This window comes from Penicillium cataractarum (assembly GCF_028827025.1).
Source record: "Penicillium cataractarum strain IBT 29864 chromosome Unknown utg000008l, whole genome shotgun sequence".
NCBI classification, from domain to species: domain Eukaryota; kingdom Fungi; phylum Ascomycota; class Eurotiomycetes; order Eurotiales; family Aspergillaceae; genus Penicillium; species Penicillium cataractarum.
Genome location: NW_026622744.1, coordinates 2790299 through 2814221, shown reverse-complemented (window position 1 = coordinate 2814221; position 23923 = coordinate 2790299). Strand labels below are relative to the sequence as shown.

Below are 23923 nucleotides of genomic sequence, written 5' to 3'. Positions count from 1 at the left end.
ATGAGTAAATCTGGGTTCGTTAGTACCCTCCTAGTCCACACGTTCATCCATCGGTCGGTCAAGTATTAGGAGCTGAAGAGCCTGAGGATTTTTTTTTTCTCCATGATGACAGTAATTACCGGATTGAGAGATGTAATGTGGAGGGGCAATATTAATGTATATGGGGGACGGTGTACTCCGTCTGACGAGGTCTGCATTGTTCTCATCGTCATCTATTATGATGAATACTCTGCTATAAGGAGCTGATTGTTATGATTATCCTTCTGATTCCTATTATTATGATGTGGGACGATTATTTTTATTCCTAGCAACCAAAAGAAAAGTGGGGTACCTGAGGCCACCCTCCTATAGGCTCGGGCCCTGCCAGGACGCCCCTCTTCTTGGGATCTCCAGCCATGGAAAGGACGAAGAGGTGAGACATGATCGGTGACGGGGCTGACGCATTGGCCCGGCAGCTGGCACAGTGGAAAAAAAACTTAGGGACACTTTGCATAGAACCTAGGTTCTGACTGACAGCGCCCAGAGAAAAAAAAATAAATAACACATGGGAAATATTGGAAATTTTGGGGAGAGTAGTCAGAGCTAAGAATAAACAATAGACTTGCTCGAAAAGAGGACAATTAAATGGCCAAAAAAATAAATTAAATCAATGTTTGGTTAGGACGATCTATTATTATGGAGGAGTAACCAGGCGGTGGGCATGTTCAGATCGTTTCCGATCCACACCCCTCCCTTTCCTCCATGCCTTCCCCTCTATAAATACGATTCAGCCTCTCGCTATTTCTTGCATCTTCCCTTTCCTCCTCTCTCCTCTCCTCCATACTTTCCCCCCCTCCTCCTCCAAACAAAAAACCACTCTCTCCCACTTCTACTATTCCCCCCTTCTTCCAACTACTTCAATCGCTTGCATCGTCTATTTGTTTAATACTTGCCCATCATGTGGTACGTGGCGCCTTCCCCCTCCTCCCTCCTCCCAACTTTGACAATCGAAGCTTTACTCACATCTTTTGCTCTGTTTCTAGTGGAATCTTCGGCTACATCAACTACCTGGTCGAGCGGGACCGCCAGTTCATCATTGACACTCTGCTCAATGGTATGTTGCAACACCCTGGCTTCTCTTGCTCGAAAGTGGGGAACCGCTGCTAATCTGAAACAACACCACATCAGGCCTCTCCAGACTGGAGTACCGTGGCTACGATTCGGCCGGTATGGCTGTTGATGGTGACAAGAAGAACGAGGTGCAGGCCTTCAAGGAAGTCGGCAAGGTTGCTAAGCTCCGTGAGCTCATTGCCGAGACCAAGCCCGACATGACCAAGACCTTCGAGTCTCACGCTGGTATTTCTCACACCCGTTGGGCCACCCACGGCACCCCCTCCCGCCAGAACTGCCACCCCCACCGGTAAGTCAATTCCTGGACAAAGAACACACCCGCCATTTCAAATCCCTCGATGGCAACTCCAAACCCCCCCAGATGAAAGAAGGGGCAAAAATAAAGAGTTTCGAGCTAATACATCCCTTGTTCACAGATCCGATCCCTCTTGGGAGTTCTCCGTGGTCCACAATGGTATCATCACCAACTACAAGGAATTGAAGGCTCTGCTGGAGACCAAGGGATTCCGCTTCGAGACTGAGACCGATACCGAGTGTATTGCCAAGCTGGCCAAGTACCTCTATGACCAGCACCCCGACATTGAGTTCACCGTCCTCGCCAAGGCCGTCATCAAGGAGCTCGAGGGTGCCTTCGGTCTGCTCCTCAAGTCCGTTCACTACCCCCATGAGGTCATTGCCGCCCGTAAGGGTTCCCCCCTGGTCATCGGTGTGCGGACCTCCAAGAAGATGAAGGTGGACTTTGTCGATGTCGAATTCTCGGAAGACGGTGCTCTTCCCGCGGAGCAGGCCTCCCAGAATGTCGCCCTCAAGAAGTCTGCCACCAGCCTGTTGGCTCCCCCCGACAAGTCGCTGCTGCACCGTTCCCAGTCGCGCGCCTTCTTGTCCGACGACGGCATCCCCCAGCCCGCCGAGTTCTTCCTCTCCTCCGACCCCTCCGCCATCGTTGAGCACACCAAGAAGGTTCTCTACCTCGAGGACGACGACATTGCTCACATCCACGAGGGTCAGCTGAACATCCACCGTCTGACCAAGGATGACGGTACCTCCAACGTCCGTGCTATCCAGACCATCGAGTTGGAGCTCCAGGAGATCATGAAGGGCAAGTTCGACCACTTCATGCAGAAGGAGATCTTCGAGCAGCCCGAGTCCGTCGTCAACACCATGCGTGGTCGTCTCGACGCCGTTAACAAGAAGGTCACTCTGGGTGGTCTTCGTCAATACATCTCCACCATTCGCCGGTGCCGTCGTCTCATCTTCATTGCCTGCGGTACCAGCTACCACTCCTGCATGGCTGTCCGTGGTGTCTTCGAGGAGCTGACTGAGATCCCCATTGCTGTGGAGCTGGCCTCCGACTTCCTGGATCGTCAGGCTCCCGTCTTCCGTGACGACACCTGTGTGTTCGTTTCCCAGTCTGGTGAGACTGCCGACTCTCTGATGGCTCTCCGCTACTGTCTGGAGCGCGGTGCCCTGACTGTTGGTATCGTCAACGTTGTCGGTTCCTCCATCTCTCTCCTCACCCACTGTGGTGTTCACATTAACGCCGGTCCCGAGATCGGTGTTGCCTCTACCAAGGCCTACACCTCCCAGTTCGTTGCCATGGTCATGTTCGCTCTGTCTCTGAGTGAGGACCGTGCCTCGAAGCAGAAGCGCCGTGAGGAGATTGTCGAGGGTCTCGGCAAGGTCTCTGACCAGTTCCGCCAGATCCTGAAGCTCAACGAGCCCATCAAGGAGATGTGCGCCAAGTTCTTCAAGGACCAGAAGAGTCTGCTCCTGCTGGGTCGTGGTGCCCAGTTCCCCACTGCTCTTGAGGGTAAGCCTTTTATTTCCTACCACGAGGATGGTCTGATGAGATGCTAACCGATCGTTTTTATAGGTGCCCTGAAGATCAAGGAGATTTCGTACCTCCACTGCGAGGCCGTCATGTCCGGTGAGCTGAAGCACGGTGTTCTGGCTCTTGTCGACGAGAACCTGCCCATCATCATGATCCTCACCCGTGACAACCTGTTCACCAAGTCCCTGAACGCCTACCAGCAGGGTGAGTTATCTACTCCTAACATTGTCATTTCTCTCTTCCATCAACTAACTCATTCTCCAGTCATTGCCCGTGGCGGTCGCCCCATTGTTATCTGCAACGAGGATGATCCCGAGTTCTCCTCTGCCCAGACCGAGAAGATTGTCGTTCCCAAGACTGTGGACTGCCTCCAGGGTCTGGTGAACGTCATCCCGCTGCAGCTGATCTCCTACTGGCTGGCTGTTGGCGAAGGCTTGAACGTCGACTTCCCTCGTAACCTGGCCAAGTCGGTCACGGTCGAGTAAAAAGAGGAAGAGGCGCTTTGAAGAAAGTATTCAAGTAGACGACTGCAATGATCTCCTGTTCCTTTACCTTTAGGTGTTAATGCCTGTGTTTTGTTAAGCTTATTCCCAAGAATGGAAGCCTTTATTTTGTCACATTGTCCTATCGTAATGAAGCATACGAATCCCAGCTATCACTGTCCTTGAAAATCGACATTTTAAATCAATATATACCATTTGATAGGTATATTGCAAAGCAAGTACCAATTGGCACTGTTAGTGTAGCTCCCCCCACGCCAAAGCAGAGCTTCGATATGATTTTGCCGTATTCGGCGATGACATTCCATTCCGCCCGCCCCGCCACGGGACACAGCAACTCTCGAATGCGGGACCACCTCCTCTCGTTCCGTCCACCAATCCCACTCTCCTTCAAACAGAATCCCTTCTAACACTTACCAATTCCTCCTTCCATCTATCTCAGATATACCCAACCCGCAAAAATGACCACCATCAAAGGCCCCGGAGCTGCGGAGACGTTCGACGGTATGACCCAACCTAATTCAACCCCGCGCCATGAACCCGGTACCCCTCGGAGATGGCCAATTCCTACATATGGACAAAAAAAGAATCTTGATACTAATTTGTGATGTTGGATATGGATAGGCTCGGGTCTGCGCATCGCTATCGTTCATGCTCGCTGGAACACGGCTATTATCGAGAACCTCGTCGCCGGCGCGAAGAAGAGCTTGTTCGCTGCTGGTGTGAAGGAGGAGAATATTACTATCCAGACCGTCCCTGGCAGCTACGAGTTGCCTATTGGCGTGCAGCGGTACGTTCCAACCACCCTTCTATCTATATTTACCACCAGTGGTTGTATACACTGAATACCTGCCCCGCCCTACCCTTCCTCCTTCCCACACTAACACACTCCAGCCTCTACGCCGCCTCCCAAGTCCAAGCCAGTAACACCGGCGAAGGCATCAGCGCAACGGACCTCCTCTCCTCAACAACAGACCTAAGCAAGACCCCCACCGCAAGCGCCCCCAAGAAGCCTTTCGACGCAATCATCGCCATCGGCGTGCTGATCAAGGGCGCGACCATGCACTTCGAGTACATCGCCGACGCGGTCAGCCACGGACTGATGCGCGTGCAGCTTGACACGGGCGTGCCCGTTATTTTCGGCCTTCTGACTGTCCTGACGGAGGAGCAGGGTCTGGAAAGGGCTGGACTTGGGAGCAGTGGGATGCATAACCATGGTGAGGATTGGGGTAGTGCGGCTGTTGAGTTGGGTGTTAAGAGGCAGGATTGGTTGGAGGGGAAGATTTTGTAGAAAAAAAATTGGGAAAGAAAGATGATGTTTTGTGGTGGGATTTATGAGAAATCTAAGCTCCGTCCCAGTCTTTATCCCAAAGTCTGAATCAAGGGTCCAGTTTGGCGAGCTCGAACATAGCTGTTACCTTCGTATTTGGAAACTCGATCGAAGATTGGCTTAGTTGTCTCATGAAAGTGTCTGACAAAGTAACTATAGCATATCAGTAAGTAAGTAAGCGCATGGAGATGGTATATTAAGAACATACAGTGTTTGTGTTTCCAGGTGCCAGACTAGACTTCTCACCATACGATATGCCACCCATTCCCCACTAGCTCATTAGATCGTTGATAAATATTAGTTTTAAAAATAGAAAGAGAAGGAATGTCAACTTACGGAACTGCCTGGAAAGGCTACGCGGATTTACTCTCTTTCGTAGCTTTCAAGAGCCCAAAATGCACCAGCTCTATCATGAACTCCAAGACGTAGCCTGGAAAGATTTCCCATATCAGCTAGACAATAAATCCACGTGGAACTAGCCCTCCTGTGTCCCGGGCTAATATTCAAGGGGCTTGTATATTACCTGAGAACTTTCGAGTAAGGTCTAGAAAGGTAGTTAATCCCAGCGGTGTATATCACAGCTTATTAGCCTCCAGCTCTAGTATCCGTATCATCTATTTTTTCAATAGGAAACCTAGATGTAGATTCGCAAAAGGAGATTTCTAAGTATATTCCCTAGGATCACAGCACGATGTTTCAGCAGAGGCGAGAGACATAAAGCTACATTCGTCATTTTCGTCCTTGTTAACCTGGTAGTAATTATCGTTTATCTTCTCAAGGATCTCCCTTCCACTGGGAAGAGAGAGGTTGATTAAAAGTGATAAAGTTCCCGGGTAATTCTCCTATGGAACCAGGTAGATAATGAAGAAGAGATTAGAGCTGTGTACTTTGAAGACGGGCTTGGGTGGAGAGGGAATACAATCAGAGAGAGCGTCAGGGCGTTACGGAAAAGGCCCTAGAAGCGAAAGATAATCTTATTACTACCTAGTTACTACTAAAGAAAAGGACTCTGCGAAGTCATCCGGCCCCAGTCCTAATATCTGCCCCTATCGAGAAACGCTACCGTCCTCGGTAAGCAGGACAAAAAGAAAGGATAGCTAGCTCTAGTATTATTATTTAGTCCTCGTAAGTAGAATATAGGTAAAGTAAAGTAGAATTAAGGTAAAAGTAAAGGATGTGCCCGCGTGGATCCACTTTGGACAGTCAAGTTCCGGTTCAGTCCAGACTCGGAGATTTACTGAAATAAATTCTGGGGGCATGAAACTATTACGAGATGCACGGACCCTGATTTTTGGGTGGAGAAAGTCTGATGGATATAGAGTTGAATACTACAATTTGGCCCGCATTAAACACCCCAATTTCACCATTTTTGATCGACCCTTATTGAAAATTGTCGTTCTTTGACAATCACTACAATATAAGGCTCTACCAAGCATGCTAGGGCGAACGTCTATCTAGAATACAGAAGAATTCGGAATGACAGTCTACACAGCTGGCAAGTTTAGTATGACGTTACTGGAAATACAAAACGCTAACCTATATAGGGACGAAGCCAGCTAATCAGTGTAATGCACAATGTTCCCAACACGCCCTACACCTTGCAACCTGGCCGGTGTGGATCACGAGTTAACAAATTAGTCATTTTAGCCTCAACGCTTCAGCCTTCACCCAATGAGCTGGCTTCACACAATGAGCTGGCCACAGCAGCAGGCCCACAGAGGCCCATGCCCCCGCACCGCAAGGCGTTGTTGGAAGGGACGGTCACCATTTCTACTTCCGCAGCAACACTATCACCGATTGACCAAACACACAGATAGGACCAAACCTCATTCTGAATTTGCGCTATGTATGTTCTGTATAAGGGCCGCGTTGATAGACCAACAATCTTTTCATCCTGGTGAGCGGTTGAATTCACGACATGTACGCTGCGAGTATTAATTTCTTTTAATAGGGCCTCCGTACACCCCAGAGTGACAGGAGTATGCGGCGCGGAATTCAAAGAAGTAAATAATCTGGAGGAAGCCCGGGCTTCTATGAAGGCGAAAGGAATTAAAGAATACGACGAGGTCATACGGTCTACAGTCCACGGCTCTCATCGGAAAGCCCGGGGAAAATACTATGCTGTCGCGCTTGGTAAAACGACTGGAATATTCGAAGACTGGGGGTAGGCATGGTTTTTTCTTTTTTTCATTCTTTTTTTGTGCACTGACATGTAATAGGGAAGTCGAGAATGCGACCAAAGGAGTCAAGTATGCGTGCCAACAGCGCTTCGATACTGAAAGCGAAGCGAAGGAATTCATTGACGACTGGAATGAGGCATTCGCTGATATATGGCGGCAGGAGATTAGAGACGGCTTGAAAGATGGATGGCGAGTCAAAAGTCTCGATCTTGATTTGGCTTCAGTCTTAACAAAGAGAAGTAATGAGGCCAATGCAGAGAGCGATCTGGTTTCCAGACTCAACCAACTCGAGGTTTCAAAGTTGGCGAGGTGAATGAATACAAGGGATAATTTGTCAACTGGCAATCTGAATCAAACTAGCCTGATTCTTTTCTACAATAAGATAAATTAGCTAGAAATCTATTCATTCTTATCACAAAGAAAGATACAAGAGCTTTCACAACCAAGAGAAATAGCAAGAATTTTGGAAAGGTTTCTGCATTTGCGTTCAATTTTCCAACGGGCTTTTGCCCATTTGGAACCAAAGAGATTTTGACGCAGAATGCTTTGCTGCCTTCTTGGAACTAGCCTCCGCAAAAGATTGAAGATCCCTATATTGGACTATCGCCCTCCATTTAGGAGGCTCAACCACCATTCGCTTCAAAGTATATCGCGGCACGCAAGATTCCATATCTCCCATCTCTTTCAAAGCACTTGTGTAGACAAAGTCATCATAAGTCTGCTGCGTCAATCGAAGTTCATCTGGGGATCGATAGAAATGACTTTGAGTGGAGTCGCTATCTCCAACACTCTTGTCGCAGTCATTCCCTTCAAAGTCGTGACTGGAATCTCCGAAAGCGCTTCCCATCGTGCTTGGAGAGCCTCGATTGGGTACTGCTCCCTTCCATATTTCCGCGTGGCATCGATTCAAGTATCTGTAAAGAATGTTCTGGGCTAATTTTAAAGTGATGAAAGGGCCTTGAGTAATTTCGGCATTCCGAATCACCATGGCACCGATCTGGCGGTAGAATTGGAAAGACGCTGGCTCTCTTTCTTCCAGCGACAGTAATTCGAGTCTAAGCTCCACGAGCATCTCATCATATGGAAGCATTTCTGTCATGACAACCTTTCGGATTCCCTCTTTCTTTCTTAGCGTTCGTTAGGAATACCGAATGTCTTGAAAGGAGCTCACTTTAAGTGAAGATGCATCAATCAGGTGCGGCAGTTTGAAGTGCATCCAAATGCCTATCTGAAACTTAGCCCACTCTAGACCTAGGAGATAGACTAGTCGGTATTAGCATTGAACATGGGAATTAGCGTTCAAAAACTCACGTCTATCCTCTAGGAAAGTGGACATTGTCATCGGATGGTTTATTGAAAGAGTGTCTAATCGATAGCCTGTCCGTGGTAAAAGGGCATCCCGTAGACTTCGTACTTTGTTCGGTGGCACAATATGAGGGGGTGTTTTGGGCACAACACGAGACAAAGCATGAGATATGCGCTAACGAGTCAGCTGGGCACCTCTTAGGCCTCCAAGGCAGATTTTTGCTGTGCAGTCAAGTCCTTCTGTTCTAAAAAACATATCGTGGCAACTGCGTCTGATTGGTCAACCCGGGCAACAAGCCGCATTAATCAGGTATCATTGCAGGTATTCTGCATCACTTCTAGATAAACCCCAGAAATACTGACTGGGAGGAGGCTGAGTATAGAAAGAGATCGAAAATCGGATGCGTTGTCGAGGTTGCTTGTCTTCAAAGAATCACATTTAAAACCCTCCCAAATTCCCTTCACTGAGCAAGCTACAGGAAGGATGGCCAAGATTCGGTATTTTATTCAAAGACTCAAAGAAATTAGACAAGGGGCGCCAAACGAGTCGTCTCGAGAAACTAGGAGCCTCGTGATAGATCACTTCGAAATGAACATGGCTCTCCAAGATGTTGATGCACCTCATTTTTGTGAGCTTGAAGCAATTGAGAAGCCAACAGTTTTTGAGTTGGATGGCTTAGTCTATGTTCGCAATGAAGGTCAGTGTTATTGTCTCGCTTAATCCATTGGATTTTTCCATTGAATTTTCGATCAGACATACCTATTCAGGCGCAGGCCACCCAGGCGCAGGTCATCCAGGCGCAGGTCATCCAGGCGCAGGTCATCCAGGCGCAAACTACTCAACATCCCTCTGAAACTAGAATTGATCACCGGCAATCAATCTCCGCCCAAGCAGAAAATGACCGAAGCGAGACAGAAATCGATGACCATGTCTACACGAGTGCCTTGAAAGAGATGGGGGATACTGAGTCTTGCTTACCTCGGTATCAACTAGTGAGAATCAGGCTTGAACCTCCCAGGTGGGGTGCTCAGGCTCAGTACGGGAATCTTCGATCTTATGCAGAGGCCAGTTCCAAAAAAGCGGCAAAGCACTCTGCCTCTAAGTCTCTCTGGTTACAAATGGGAAGAGGTAGTATTGGCAACAATTATAGTTATTCTTAGCTTCGACTCATCTTCTGTGATTGACTTCAAGTGAGATCCTTGTCCTCAGAGAGGCTAGGTAGTTGCAATAATCAGTCCTGAATTCTGGAATCTTGATCTCAAAATAGACTATCGTTGTATCAACTTACGCCTATGCCATAACCGGTATGTTCTCGTCACTCAAATATCCGCGAAAGTAGTGAACAATACCGAAAAATTATAATGGTTCCCATGCTTATTGACTTGTCTTGATTGATTGGATATATCCAAATGGGCTGTACTCCGCATCTATTACACTATCTGCAAGCTGACTTGAGTTAGTATGTGCTGGTGACGAGTGGGATGATCTTTTTTGACGATGATGCTTACTCTGCTCTAACATCATAAGTTATCCATTGTGGGGCTTGAGCTTCAGGAGAAAGTAATTAAAAGAATGTTTGTGTACTTGCTCGTCCACTGCGCTCCGCAGACCTGACAAGCCCGCTTCTAATTATATTTAGATTCCACCCAGCCACCATAATAAGTGATTTTCTGCTGAGTTGAAGCACATTTATCTACTAAACGACATATGCGGAAGAGGCTCTCAGCTAGACAGGATGATAGGGAATTTTGTTGCAGTATCCCCTTTATTATCAGCCCAATGAATTAATTTGTGGGTATTACCTTCTTTGGCCAGTGAAATGAACCATCATGATGGGTTGAACACACGACGCTTGGCAATGAGGCTCAGTTCTGCTTTAGCAATTTTCTGTCTAGTCCGCAGCCTGGATCACGCCATGCCCGTGCGCAATGGACATAGCCTCTGCATGTCGTCTAGCAATGAATTTACTTAAATCGACTTATCTTGACTCGAAGTCTTGAGTTTTAGTGAGTAAATATGTTCTACTAGGTGCATGAAGGCGGCTTCTTTTCGTTTCTATCATTCTAGTCAAATAACGGCTAAGTCCCCTCCAGAAAATCCTAAGGGTCTAAAATGGAGAAGAAGAAGCTATCGTGACAAAAAGTAGCTTCACGCAAGTCTGACTGGTAAAAAGGCTCTAGAGTACGGTGAAATTTGCGGGGCAGAATTCTGTCTTTGTATGCGTATGCGAGTTGAATTTGGCTTGGTAAGTAGGATCGCCGTCCGGAACCAGTCTATTTATTTCTATGCTCTAGGGAATCATGCCAACGATAGCGCAGTGTACACCTTGGGCAAGAACAGCAGTTCCTCGATAGGTGGCGGGACAGACGCATCTGCGACCGAGCTCACACCTGGCGGAAATTTCATCCAGGCTGAGATCCAGAGGCATCGAAACGATCCGGCATCAGCGGTCTCAAGAGCAAGGGAATGGAGCGCATCAAAGCTTAGGGGTGAGCAGTCTGACAACTAATGAATAGCTCATAGATGCGTACTTCGATCGTTTGTTGTTCACAATCCCATGGTCTGGCCACAGTTCGCGAACAGCAGGCCTTTGCTGTTCAGTCACCCTTCCCCGAGACCGAACCATTATCGGTAATCCCTCATATGTGGCGATGCTCGCTGGAATTTGATGCTGCCTTTAGTGTTCTGTCGTGTTAAGCAAAACAATGAACGCTTCAAAAATGACTGCTAGCTGCACATCCCTGTAACTCTTGGGTCCACTTCGGAGATCCAGTTCATCCCTCAGTTTTATGACCTTAAGGTGAAAACAATCACAATTATATCCTTATTTCGTTCCAGAAGCCTCCTCAAAGACACGCAACTTCGAAGCAACCGACTGCCTAGCTAGGTAGAGGACACGGGTTTTGAATATGCGCGTATTATCCTGCGATAGACCACGGTTTCTCTTATCCCATGACAGTATCTTTCGTCGGATAAGCAGTACTTTGCGATAGGCTATTGTTTCCTATCGTAAGGCAGCCTATTTCGCTGGACGAGTAGTTTTCTGTGGTAGATCACGGTTTCTCCTATCCCAAGACAGCTCGTTCCGCTAGACAAACGGCTTCCTGTGACAGGCCACAGCTCAGTATTCTAAAATAGCTTGTTTCGCAAGACAGGCAGTATCATACGGTAGACCCCGGTTTTCCTTACCCCAAGACAACCTGTTTTGCCGGACGAGTATTTCTCCTGCGATACGGTTGTCGGGAGCTTTGTCAAGGGGCGTGGCCGCTTGGGTTTAACCACTGGGCTAACAGACCAAAAGGCACGACGTTTGGTCAGCGACCAAACACCCAACTTACTATATATGCTCCATCCCTGACCAGCTTCATAAGTGATCCCAAGATCGTAGAACTCATCAAGCCGCACTCAGGAACTCGATGAGGACTCTCAGGAACAAAATGTGCTGCTCCTAGGGGCGGTCCAAGGGATCCTGGGAAGGGTCTTGGTATCCTAGGAATCTTGTCATTCCTAGAATCATGTCAGACAAGGACCTATCTTCGTTCAGCTTGTTAGCAGCCAACCTCCTATGATAGTCTAATAAATTCCTCCATGAGACGGACTACGCATCTTCCTATTAAAGTACTTCTAAATATCCGCGGATAGATCATGGACTCTCTATACTTAAAGTTGTAGTGCTAAATTATATAACGAGTAGAAGGGGTAAGGTCTGTTCTGCCATTTATAGCCTAGCTTATGTCTAGGCTAGTCTTGGAATTAAGAAGTAGAAGCTGTCAACATGTGGATGTGTGGTCATGTGATAGACCCACTGATCTAATCCCCTGCTATCCCCGCTCCAGATCTTACTCAAGATCTATCAGATTGATCCTCAACGATCTCGCATTGAATTGCCTACCTAGGCAGGAGACTACGTAACACTCCGAAATGCTCTTGATCTTTCATATGAACTGTTGCTTTGTTCTTGAGTTATAAACACTGCCTGTTTTCCCAGTTTAATAAAACAAGTTTGACATATTTGATATTCATGAGATAGCTCGCGGGCATACTTGACTATACTGGACCACTTCTTGGTCGCCCTAGTCTAATCAGCCGATATCTTGCTATCTTATATCTAGTCTTTCTTCACCCGATCTTCTTACTCTGTACACATACGCTTCTTGTGTACAAAGGGACTTTATGCACTACGCATAAAACTCCGATAGTTATGAGCCCGACACCTCTGCTCTGACCTTTCAATTAATCTTCTTTTATCTATCTCTCATTTTCCTCTTAGAGAGTAATGGATCTATCTTCATCTGAACTACGAGCCACTTAGCTTAATTACCCACTAAAATCTCATGTACACTGGGTTCCCTAGATTATAGCGGTCAAAGGCTATATAATCGCATACGATCTATGGAAATACGCCGATCCGGCCACTCCGTCTACCCCGCCCTAGGAACTAATCAAACCGTAGATATCTAATGTGATCAGAAGACCTATAAATATATTTATATCTAATCTTTCTAAGTAGCTAATTAGGCTAATCGATCTCACATCCGATTAACTAGCTATCTATAAGATACTACTAAGTGAATACGAATCATCAAGATTAGACTATCTTCGCTATCTCCGATCTATCGAATCTCTTAAGTAAGGTATTCGATCCTCGCTTATACCCGAAGGACGATAAATCGTTAATAGCCTATTAGCACACGAAGCAATCGTGAAGCTACGTGTTACCTTCGCGCTATCCGACCAATTAAAGAATCGTTAAATCCTACGTAATTAGGAAGATAATTAAATGACAGACACTACTAACTAAATCGTCTCTACTACCTATATAGGGCTAGAGATAGATTATTAACTAATCAGAAGGCGAGAAGGTAGAAATTGCCTACTTCTAAGATCCTCTTTCACTAATATACGATTTCCTAGAAGCAATTTAACCAAGAAAAGGACTCTACTAAGTCATCCGGCCCCGGTCCTGACACAGGGTAAGGCTCTTATGTGGGCCAACGGCTGGCTGGCACCTACCGCTAGCCCGTTTTGGGGGGATACAACCAGATATACCGACAGCCGCCAAAGGCCTTCTTACCAGTTCGGTAAATAATGAGCGTGTCTTCGTTAGTAATGCGTGCCGGTATTACAAGGCTGACTTTATGGAGGAGCAGGAAGAGCTCTCGGAGCTAGCTGTCCTTAGGGCTTAGAACTAGGAAGTAATAATCATTTCTTCCCGTTGATATCAGCCGTTTGTGCCAGGTTTCCAATCCCTAGCGTGGAAATACATGAATAGCACCTCACCTGTAGGTTCCTCTTAACAATTAATATTCTATTCATGGCCACCAAGCTTAAATAGTTGCTAACGCGTCCTTGATTACTATCTCCTATAGAGATTGTGATCTTCTGTCAAAGCTGTTCCTAGATTGAGAACCATCTAGCATGTAAGACTTGGAAATTTCCAAGAGTTGGGTGAGAGGGTAGATATAAGCTTAAGATAATCATGCAACGTTGCTGATTTGAATCGGTAAAGGCGGTGTCTGGAATTTATGTAGAAACCAGGGTAGAAAGAAGAGTAGAAAGACTAGACCATGATGATAGAGGAAGCACAAACATACGTATCGAGCGGGCCATTAGCCCTAGCAGACTTTAATTTTGACCTAAATAAACGCATACGGAACCAGATATGGACGGTTTAGAGGCTGCCGTCCTGATAATTCGTACTGTAATGAATCAAGTGTTCCCCACTTCTACTCCCATTGTGTTTAGAAAGACGCGTTTTTAACAAAGTTACTCTTTACTCGAAGCAACATGATATACTAGGATGGAAGATGGAAATTCGTTCGTTGCGGGGGTCTATTACGCGAGGGTTTCTTGACTCGCTCACTCTTCCATCTGCTCCCCAGCACCCTTATCCTCCTCCTCTTCATCCTCGTCGAGTGCTCGTCGAGCGGCCTTCTCAGCCTCTTCAAGGATATCCTTGGGTACCTCCTCATGTCGGCCCTTGGTAGGACCATCCAGAGAGCTGATCCACGACATCTCCAACTCAAACTCCTTGTCTTTGCTATCCTCGTGCGCGACGTAGATAATGCGAGCGGCCTCCTTCACACCCTCCAGCAGAGACAATTTCCCAGAGCTGAGGTCCAATTTCTCCAATTCGGCCTTGGCCGCCTGTCGTCCCTTGCCGGTGGCAGCACCGTAATATCCCTGTGTAAGAACATGTTAGCATACCGCTGTACAGTGATTGTCAAACGAAACCAAATGTCTTGGCTGTACATACCCAGTACAATCCACTGGGCTCGATCATGTATAGGCCAGGTCCGCCAGCCTTGGCACCGTCAACCTTTCCACCGGCACCAGACTTGGGTCCGGAGCCAACCTGGCCATCAACAGCCAGCTCGGCCTCGGAATCCCATCCACCAACAATGGAGGTCACACCGAATGGCCGTACGCTAGAGTAGAGAGTGTATGCTTGTACGTAACCGCCGAGACGGTTGGCGAGTGCAGAGGTAGGGATGGGACCCTTGTATGTGGCCCTCCAGGAGGAGGCTTCGTCGCGAGCGCGGGAAACGAAATGACGACCATCAGGAACGAGACCAGCCGATACCTAGAAATCCGGCGAGCGGGGATATGATTAGCCTTGGCCATAGCCAGAGCAGTGCAGAGATGGAATCAAGAGAGTAAGCAGCCTAGCGGGCTGCGCTTATGGGAAGGCTTGAGGAAGGGAGGATGGGGGGATCATCTCTCACAATGCCGACGTGGCGATCAACGGTCGCAATTCTCTTATTCGCCCCAGGCTTGAGGAGCTTGCTGCTGATGATTTTCTCCACGGCCAAGACGACACCATCCTTGCATCGAATGCCGATAGCTGTGCCGCCGTTCTCGACTGCCTTTACGGCATACTCGACCTAAAGGCGGGAAGGAGGGTCAGCTGCATCGAAGCTTGTAAAGAGCCCAGTATTGAGCTTCGGTGGATCTAGGGGTAATCGTACCTGGAAATTCCGGCCATCTGGCGAAAAGACCGAGTTGGAAAGATCGTAGCCCGTGCCGATTGACGTCTGTCCGCGGTGTGATTAGCTAGCTGTACCTCATCGGGAGGGCAGGGAGGACAATGCGTCGGGGGATGTACCATGATGAAGTTATTGTGTGATATCAAGGGAAGTCTTCCTGAATCCGGGACGTCAAACGGGTGGGAAGAATGAAGCTGTTGGGAGAAGCAGACGCGATGGAGAGAGCTTCCAGTTCGGGGCTGAAGCTGCGTCACGGGGGCTGCCTGGGTCAGGTGACCAGCGTCAACATGGGCGGAGTTGGCTGACAGTAAAAGGGACAAACTTTACATAGTTGATTAGTAGCCCAAGTATAACTGGAACAAAGTATAAATTGACAAAGTACGGAGTACTTTACGAAGTACTCAATCAAGGACTTTTATCAGATCCCCAACCGACTATATCTGCTCTTACATCATACTTCTACTTCGGGTCAGCTTTTGAGGCATACTTTTTCTTCTTTTTACTTTCTTACTTTTTAATAATTAATTTCCATTCATACTATTCACATTCAGTCTCCTTGGTACTAATTCCTCCCAGAACTAAAACATAAATTCCCTGACTAATGGAGTTCGCGGTGCGGCCCAACTCCTGGATTTCCTGCTTGGGCATCGCGGGGTCAGGCGGGGGATATTCTTCCTTCATCACTATTTCTTTTCTTGACTATTCACTAGATACCATATTCTTTTCTCTTTACTAAGTTATCTCCTACTTGCTAAGCACTTCTAGGTCAAACTAGCGACCTACAACATTCCACTACGATCCAAACCCAGTGGCCCCTTTCCCTGCATATTGATATCCAAGAACCGTCTTGATATTGCCCATCTTTCTCAATACTCTACCTTCTACACCCCCGAGCTATTCCATTTACTGTCCTTTCCCTTCTCTACATCCATCTCATCCACCACCATGTCATCTTCCATCCTACACCAGTGCCCCTTTTGCGGCCACATCTCCGACATCTCCCTCTCCCTAGCCGCCTTCATCGAGAACCCGCATTGCGCACAGGTATAGTCCACGCATAACACCCTACAAATACCTGCAGCACCTAACCAGGACTATATATAGTGCGGTCTCTCCGTCTCCGAAAGTAGCACCAAGCTCCAAGATGAACTATCAGCCCTATTCGACCGCCAAATGACCATGAACCAACCCCAACCTATCAACTCTACTCCTCCACCTACATCTACCACCTCGCAACAACCCATTACCTACAGTATCACCCAACACTACCACCACTCCTCCCACGTAGCACCCCCACCCCAACAAACCCCCGCACAGCCCGATCAAACCCAAGCCCTTACAACCCTCCTCCTCCAACACGGCATAAACCCATCCACCCTCACCCCTTCCCAACTCTCCCTCATCACCCACGCCGACCCCCAACAACAACAACGCCTCCTCCAAACATGGCAACTCTACGCCGTTCACAGCCAACCGAACTCCAACGATACCGCAATGGACGACTTCATGGACGAGCACAAAGGCCCCGATGCAGAGCCGTATATGGTATCCGGCTATGAGTCTGCGTCTGCATCTACGCTGCCGAAGGAACCGTCTACCGGCGAGCCGTATGTCGCGTCTACGGATCCTGTGTATATGAGCCAGCAGTGGTGGGAGGTTGCGCCGGGTTCGGTGGAGTCGCAGTATGGGTTGTTTGAGGAGAGGCAGAGGTATTCGAGGATGCATGGTTGTGCGGGTGTGCAGACGCCGCAGTGGTTATGTCCGAATTAGGGTGTTTGGGGGGTATTGGTTATGAGGGTACGGGATTTTGAATTTATGAATTTTTTGATGTGATTTCTCGGTTTTTTTTTTCTTTTTCATACTTATGGAGTATATAGTGCTTGAGCCCCCTAATTGGGTATCTCCACTCGTGATGTATGTTTTGTGGAATATTAGAAGATTGTTTGAATGTTGATTTCGAATTATACATTGGCAAACCTGTCCTAAGTCAACTGTAATGCTTCATTGGTTAATTTCATTGCACTTGTGTCATCTCAAAGCTTTCCGGAACTGGGGTAGTATGATCTCTGTTGGATATCTTCCCGTGTTCTTCTTATTTCCGAGGGTGACTGCCGAATGTTTTGTGCATGGTATTATGTAGATTTAAACGCAATGGTGATATGAACAGCAACTGCGAGATGTAGTTGTAACCAAAACCTAACCAACATCCTCTCCATGGAGCCAATAATACCAAAAGTGGTCGCCTTTTTACACCATGACACAAAATCACATGGACAAGCAAAAGGTGCAAATTGAAAACAAGAAAATGTCTATTGCTATAACTTGCCAGGGACATCGCGAGCTAAATAGAAAGAAAGATAATACATAAATGGGAATCATTCCAACCGGCTCAGATGCTGCAGGATCCACCGCAGGTGAGCCGATCGGGGCAGTCCCCAGTCGTAGCAGTAAGGGACATGGAAAGTGACGGGGTTCAAATTTACAGAGAAGACTCCATCTTGTCCAGAACGGCCCGGGTGAACTCGTGGGTGGTAGCCTGACCACCCATATCGCGAGTGCGGGTCTTGCTGTAATCATGGTCAGTAAACAGACACACACACTTCGTAGGTGGATGCGGGAACAACTTACCCCTCGCCGATCACATCGTAGACAGCCTTGGAGATGCGGTTGGCGTGGTCATCAAGACCAAGGTGACGGAGGAGCATGGAACCGGACAGGATCAGAGCGCTGGGGTTGGCCTGGTCCTTGCCCTTGATGTCGAGACCGACGTGACGGCAGCCGGGCTCGAAGACGGCGACGTCACGGCCCATGTTGCAGCCGGGGACGACACCGGGGCCACCGACAAGAGCGGCAGCGATGTTGGAGAGGATACCGCCGTACAGGTTAGGCATGACCATGACATCGAATTGCTGGGGGCGGGAGACAGCCTGCATGGAGGCGTTGTCGACGATCATGTCGTTGACCTCCAGGGTAGGGTAGTCCTCGGCGACCTTGTGGAAGGTGCTGCGGAAGAGACCGTCGGCCAGCTTCATGATGTTGGCCTTGTGAATGCAGGTAATCTTCTTGCGGTTGTTGGCGAGAGCGAAGCTGAAGGCGAACTTGGCGATGCGCTCGGACTTGGCGCGGGTGATGATCTTGAGGGACTCGACGACACCCTGGACGGACTGGTGCTCAAGACCAGAGTACTCACCCTCGGTGTTCTCACGAATGATGCACAGGTCGACATTCTTGTGGCGGGTCTCGTAGCCGGGGATGTTCTTGATCAGGGAGATGGAGGCGTAGATGTCCAGCTCCTGACGGAGAGCGACATTGAAGGACTGGTGGCCGGATCGCTCGACGGGGGTGTGCAGGATACCCTTCAGACCGAGCTTGTTGCGCTTGAGGGAAGCCAGCGACTCCCGGAAGAGCTCCTCGGAGTGCTTGTTGCCAGTGTCCACACCGCTAACGTCGACCTGCTCCCACTCAATGGGGACGTTGTCGGCCTTGAAGATGGTCTTGACCGACTCCGCGACCTCAGCACCAATACCGTCACCTAGCAACTAAAATCAGTATTCGCAGTTCTTTGTAGTGCGCGCGTCGACGAGAAAGATACGCGACCAATCGGGAAGATCTGCGACGAGAGCATACCGGGGATCAGGGTGACCGTGTACTTGCCACCATACTTGGTAGGCTTGAAGATGTCCGACTGCACGGTAGCGAAAGCTAATCGCGAGAAGAAAAAAAACCAGGGTTAGCTATACATTGCATCAATTGAAACTGACGGGCGCGTTCTCGAAGGGTCGATGGGCGTACTTCTCGCGGGAATGGAGCGACCGAAAGAGGGAGCCACGGAGGCGCTGCGAAGCAGAGTCTGAACTCGGTTAGTCAAGGAAATGCGCCCACGAGGAAGTGAGGGAATAAGGATTGGACGACGTACCCGGGCAGGCTGGGCCGTGCGAGTGAACATCTTTAGCAAAGGAATTCTTTGACCCGAAAAAAGAGGGGAAATAGAATTGGGGGTGGTGGGTGGGAGGTTGGACGAAGCCAGGGAAAATGGAGAGGGGGGAAAGGATCAAAGTGAGCAGAAGGTTGGCTAAGGGACGGAAAAAAAGGACCCCCGGATGGGCTCGGCATCGGACACGCGCGACTTTGGGAACTTTTCTGCGGCCTGTGGCGGCCCGATCTTATCAGTCAACCCGCTTCTTCTTATCAAACAATGAAATCTCCAAGTCACCCGCTTGTTCTTATTCAACCCCCGTTTAGGAAGTCCTCCTATGCTGATCCTCTACAATTGGTTGTGGCGTTTCTTATTCAAATACAATTTAGGAATGTGCTGATGCCTTGATTTAGTATGGGAGAATGGGCAAACAAAGAGACTGGGCTCTCGAGGTCAACCGCCTACCTCAGCCTGATTGGCTCCTGCTCAACTATGTGCTTCTCCACGCCCAGCTCTGCCATGAATTCTTGTCTTCTGGCAACCTCCCCGATGATGTATCCAGGCAAGATATTTACAGAACCTGACAGTTCTTCTCTGGTCTCTTGACTCAGGCACAAAGAATGTCAAACGAACGGTGGCGGCCTCCATGAACGGTCCTCAACGAGACTCGACCTCCTGATTTCCTAATCGGGATGTCAATAGAGATGAGGAGCCTCCATCCTTTGATCCAGACAGCAACATGGCTGAAGACGGACAATTAGGCAGGATATCCTGCTAGTCCTAGAGCCAGCAGAGCCGGGTATAAAGTCATCCTCGTTCGCCATGTCTGCTCCTACTTTACGATTCATCAATCCATCGATCTTCGTCCTGCAATCGTCAATTCAACCCAAAAAAATTCTCTCCAACCCAAACCAATCCTTTTTCAAAACCATTCCTTTTCCAATCCTTCAACATGAAGTTCCTCTCCATTGCCCTTGCCCTCATGGCAGCCACTGCTGCTACCGCTGCTCCCGGTCGTACCATGCAGAAGTGGTGTGGTCACCCCGGCCAGGGCTGTGTCAAGCGCTCTGCCGAGCCAGAGGCTATGCCCGAGCCTGAGCCCGTTGCTCAGAAGTGGTGCGCCCACCCCGGCCAGGGCTGCTACATGATGAAGCGCACTGCCGATGTCACCACCGAGGTCAAGCGCTCCGCCGATGCCCTCGCCGAGGCCATGGCTGAGGCTCACCCCGCCGCTCTTCAGAAGTGGTGTGCTCACCCCGGCCAGGGCTGCGCCAAGGTCAAGCGCACCGCCGAGGCTGTTGAGGAAGTCAAGCGCTCTGCTGAGGCCCTCGCTGAGGCTATTGCTTCTATGAACGCCGAGGAGTAAAAGGTAAACATCGCCAGATTCCCTTCTACAGAGAATGCAGTCATTCAGTTTGCTAATTGGAGTTTATACATAGTTCCCATTTCCTTGGACACTCTTGAAGTCCTGCGGTATCACAGCCGTTTCAAGTCCTCTGTTGATACCCCCGTTCTATTTTCGACTCGTGAACACCACTGGAGGGATGCTAAGTGAGGATCGGAATTCATGGAAACCTGTCTATGGCGAACGCTCCTTTTTCAATTGGCCATAATGACTTGTGTTGTCTGCTTTCGTTTTTTGAAAACCCCCCAAAGATTCAATCAGAAATGGCTACTGGTGGCCTACATCGCTCCAATGCATTCTTATTAGCTTATGTTTTCAAGAATTTCCTTGGAATTTAGTAAAAATTCATGTATTGTAAAGATGCTGGAAGTACTTTCAATCGTAGTGTTAATGGTATTCATCCGCACATACATGAGCGTTGACTATACTACAATTGAGGTGCTTCTTCTATAACGTAGAATGGTCCAACAGCAAAGTAGTATGTACCTGGTCGGCCTGAGTTCGAAGGTATGGGAGGATGTGTGTTGTTTTCTTTCTGTCGCCTGTTTTGAAAGACAGCGGCGATGACTTACAAAGTATTTATTTGTAGTCTATTCATGGACCTCGAGTTTTGTATCAGGTGCTACATACATAATCCGCATTCTATCACCACCATTCAAATTTACCTTAAAAATGTATTTCCTATTTCAAGATTTCACCACTTGAATACTGCTTCGAAAACAACTTAACGACTCATCAGATAATTGTATTTCTCTAGAAAGGTTTAGGCATAGACATGACTCGGTACTTGATAGCACCAACACAAGAAACTTTTGAGTAGATAGAAACCGAGCACACAATGGCCGACGTTGGCCGAGGCGAGAGTATACATCCAATGCGTAAGTCCCAAGGTCACAGTATGTGAATCTTCAAAGGACCAACCAGGCCAAGGAGTGTATTTGGAATGCTCCAGGACGTGACTGCCAGTCCCTCGCCTCATTGTCGACATGTGGAGGGTATCGTTATCGGCTGGAAAGAAAAGGGTATCACAGGACATTTTGAATGGCCATGCGCAGGAGGCACAGCCGGGCGATCGAAGCGATCACCTGGAGGGAGAGAGAAAAGGGATGCAAGGCAGGATGGACGCAAATCAGAAGGCGATACGTCGCTTGCGACCAGTATACTTGGAGTTAGCCTTGACGACCTTGCCCTTCTTCTGCATCTGCTCCTTCTTCCTCATAATCCAAGCCTTATCACCCTTCCGAGGCGGTCCCCGGGCACTATTCACCTCCATAGCCTTCCTCCGCGCATCGAGCACATTCACATCATCCATACCATTAACAACACCAGTGATATCACCCTGCAGACCACCACCACCGACAGTCAAAACCAGGTAGAGCTTGGCGTTCTTAGTACCGGGGTCATCCTCCAGCATACCAGCGCCAAAGCCAGCCTTAATAGCCGCACCACTAATCATGCTGCGCTGAATATCGTTCTTAGGATAGAACTGGCACACGGCCCGTCCACCACGGCGCAGACTCGCGTACAGACCCTCGAAAAACCGCTTCAGACGGCCCTCGGGACTGACGTCGCTCGTTTCCGCATTGCATAGCCACTGGATAGCACTGATGCTGATCGCCGCGTCGAAGGTACCTGGTCGGAAGGGGACACCTTGGCCGATGTCAGCGAGGAAGAGGTCGCCCTCGACTTCGCGCTGCAGGGCTACGTCCAGCATGCTGGGGGCAATGTCCATGCCCACCCAGGTGTGTGGACCGCCGTCTTCGGGGGCAACTTCGGATAACATCTCGCCTGAGAGACCGGAGCCACAGCCGACATCGAGGATCAGGGAGGGAGATTTCAGGTCGAGGAGCTCGAGGGCGCGGTGGGTCATGTCGGCCTGGATATTCCGGATACGCGACGAGGTTGTATACTTGCGGGACTCATTGTCGTTGTAGAAGAGATCGGGCGGGCTGTGCGAGAGAAGTCAGTTAGGCCAAATGATAGACCTAGGTTGTAAGATTGTCGTCAACGTACAGAATATCTTCGGGGCGCGACATGGTGGGCTGTGAATGGACAATGTCCGTCAAAAATTCCAGATAAGAAAATGAAAGCGGATGAATTCGAGATAATTTTTTGGGAGCGGGGTGGACACCTGAGCGATCAGGCACTAGTGCGCACTAGTCTGTCCGGGAGCGTCATGGCTGACTCGCGACACCTTTCGCTTTCCTTCCCAGCTCTCCGCAGCTCTCCGCTCTCTTCAACTTCCACCACAGCTCTTCCACAAACATATTTTTCACCATGTGGATTCTACCTTTGGTAGGATACTTGGGGGTGATAGTCGGCTTTGCCTTCCTCACCCTAGCCATCGGTAAGTTACTGCGAGCTCCGAATCAACCAGCTCACGAGATCACGAAGCCCGATCAAGCTGAAACTAACACCACTCCAGCATCGGGCTTGTACTACCTCTCCGAGCTGGTAGAGGAACACACCGTTCTCGCCCGCCGACTGCTGGGCCGTCTCATATACACAATCATCGGCATCCAAGTGCTCCTCGTGCTATTCGATCGCTTCCCCATCTCGCTCTCCCTCCTCAGCATCCTCTCGCACCTGGTCTACGCCAGCAACCTACGCCGCTTCCCAATTGTCAAATTGACCGATCCGCTCTTCATTCTTTCTTGCGTGCTGGTCCTTCTCAACCATTGGCTATGGTTCCGCCACTTTTCGAAGCCGTTCCCCGCGTCCCGGCGCAACGAGGGCAACTGGCGCCAGCCGTATCAGGTTGACTACGAGGCTATGCCCTCGTTCTCTGAGGTGGCCTCATACTTTGGGCTATGTGTTTGGCTGGTTCCCTTCGCGCTGTTCGTCAGTCTGAGCGCGGGCGAGAATGTTCTGCCTAGCATGGGCTCTGAGTATGCTACTGGCGAGCATACCTCATCCGGGCTCGGCCATAGCCGCGGTCCATCCGATGGCAAGGCGAAGAACAAGGGAATGGCCAAGGCCTTGGTGGACAATGTGCGGGACTGGGCTCGGGAAAATGGTGAGCTGATGGGTTTCTGGCGGGGCGAGCGCACGAGGCGGTTTTAAGAGCCCCTCGGTGATGAGGATGTGAATGACAAATTTTACGGTATATAACGAACTGAATCTATATATTTGTGTGTTTCTGCTTCTTGGAGAATCTGATTGGGCAATTTGGAAGTAAATTATGATAAAAAAAGACGTGTACTATATCAAGAAATATGACGCACGATCACGCTGTGTAGCTGAAAGAACATCGGCTCAAGTCGCTGAAAATCAGACCATCGAGTAAATCAGGAAGAAAGGTTGCTCAAAAAAGAGAGTCAATGGGAAACGGGACAAAAAGAAGGTTAAAATAAGAAGAA

At 48.9% G+C, this 23923-nt stretch overlaps 10 protein-coding genes across 10 annotated transcripts; 6 read left to right on the top strand and 4 right to left on the bottom strand.

The window, feature by feature from the left end:
* Nucleotides 1–937: 937 nt before the first annotated feature.
* gfa1 (glutamine--fructose-6-phosphate transaminase (isomerizing) GFA1) lies at nucleotides 938–3426 on the top strand (the record flags this gene model as incomplete). The annotated part of the gene is made up of 6 exons (XM_056703087.1): nucleotides 938–942; nucleotides 1023–1093; nucleotides 1168–1399; nucleotides 1527–2920; nucleotides 2984–3145; nucleotides 3206–3426. The coding sequence occupies 6 exons, from the start codon at nucleotides 938–940 to the stop codon at nucleotides 3424–3426; spliced, it is 2085 nt and encodes a 694-aa protein (XP_056552087.1).
* Nucleotides 3427–3902: 476 nt separating this feature from the next.
* Nucleotides 3903–4732, top strand: N7496_010173 (lumazine synthase RIB4; the record flags this gene model as incomplete). Its single annotated transcript, XM_056703086.1, has 3 exons — nucleotides 3903–3945; nucleotides 4066–4231; nucleotides 4336–4732. 3 exons carry the CDS (start codon nucleotides 3903–3905, stop codon nucleotides 4730–4732), a joined length of 606 nt encoding a protein of 201 aa, XP_056552086.1.
* Nucleotides 4733–6615: 1883 nt separating this feature from the next.
* Nucleotides 6616–7264, top strand: N7496_010172 (uncharacterized protein; the record flags this gene model as incomplete). Its single annotated transcript, XM_056703085.1, has 3 exons — nucleotides 6616–6668; nucleotides 6723–6935; nucleotides 6991–7264. The coding sequence occupies 3 exons, from the start codon at nucleotides 6616–6618 to the stop codon at nucleotides 7262–7264; spliced, it is 540 nt and encodes a 179-aa protein (XP_056552085.1).
* Nucleotides 7265–7438: 174 nt separating this feature from the next.
* N7496_010171 (double-stranded RNA binding motif domain-containing protein) lies at nucleotides 7439–8287 on the bottom strand (the record flags this gene model as incomplete). Its single annotated transcript, XM_056703084.1, has 3 exons — nucleotides 7439–8074; nucleotides 8123–8214; nucleotides 8263–8287. The coding sequence occupies 3 exons, from the start codon at nucleotides 8285–8287 to the stop codon at nucleotides 7439–7441; spliced, it is 753 nt and encodes a 250-aa protein (XP_056552084.1).
* Nucleotides 8288–14116: 5829 nt separating this feature from the next.
* Nucleotides 14117–15365, bottom strand: N7496_010170 (proteasome core particle subunit alpha 7; the record flags this gene model as incomplete). The annotated part of the gene is made up of 5 exons (XM_056703083.1): nucleotides 14117–14440; nucleotides 14514–14840; nucleotides 14983–15141; nucleotides 15226–15291; nucleotides 15363–15365. The coding sequence occupies 5 exons, from the start codon at nucleotides 15363–15365 to the stop codon at nucleotides 14117–14119; spliced, it is 879 nt and encodes a 292-aa protein (XP_056552083.1).
* An 823-nt stretch (nucleotides 15366–16188) lies between these two features.
* Nucleotides 16189–17013, top strand: N7496_010169 (uncharacterized protein; the record flags this gene model as incomplete). The annotated part of the gene is made up of 2 exons (XM_056703082.1): nucleotides 16189–16287; nucleotides 16348–17013. 2 exons carry the CDS (start codon nucleotides 16189–16191, stop codon nucleotides 17011–17013), a joined length of 765 nt encoding a protein of 254 aa, XP_056552082.1.
* A 709-nt stretch (nucleotides 17014–17722) lies between these two features.
* Nucleotides 17723–19189, bottom strand: N7496_010168 (isocitrate dehydrogenase (NAD(+)) IDH1; the record flags this gene model as incomplete). Its single annotated transcript, XM_056703081.1, has 5 exons — nucleotides 17723–17810; nucleotides 17872–18775; nucleotides 18871–18945; nucleotides 19036–19093; nucleotides 19160–19189. The coding sequence occupies 5 exons, from the start codon at nucleotides 19187–19189 to the stop codon at nucleotides 17723–17725; spliced, it is 1155 nt and encodes a 384-aa protein (XP_056552081.1).
* A 922-nt stretch (nucleotides 19190–20111) lies between these two features.
* On the top strand, nucleotides 20112–20525 carry N7496_010167 (mating alpha-pheromone PpgA; the record flags this gene model as incomplete). The annotated part of the gene is made up of 1 exon (XM_056703080.1): nucleotides 20112–20525. The coding sequence occupies one exon, from the start codon at nucleotides 20112–20114 to the stop codon at nucleotides 20523–20525; it is 414 nt and encodes a 137-aa protein (XP_056552080.1).
* Nucleotides 20526–21693: 1168 nt separating this feature from the next.
* N7496_010166 (18S rRNA methyltransferase BUD23) lies at nucleotides 21694–22600 on the bottom strand (the record flags this gene model as incomplete). The annotated part of the gene is made up of 2 exons (XM_056703079.1): nucleotides 21694–22513; nucleotides 22578–22600. 2 exons carry the CDS (start codon nucleotides 22598–22600, stop codon nucleotides 21694–21696), a joined length of 843 nt encoding a protein of 280 aa, XP_056552079.1.
* Nucleotides 22601–22841: 241 nt separating this feature from the next.
* N7496_010165 (uncharacterized protein) lies at nucleotides 22842–23627 on the top strand (the record flags this gene model as incomplete). Its single annotated transcript, XM_056703078.1, has 2 exons — nucleotides 22842–22911; nucleotides 22990–23627. The coding sequence occupies 2 exons, from the start codon at nucleotides 22842–22844 to the stop codon at nucleotides 23625–23627; spliced, it is 708 nt and encodes a 235-aa protein (XP_056552078.1).
* Nucleotides 23628–23923: the final 296 nt, after the last annotated feature.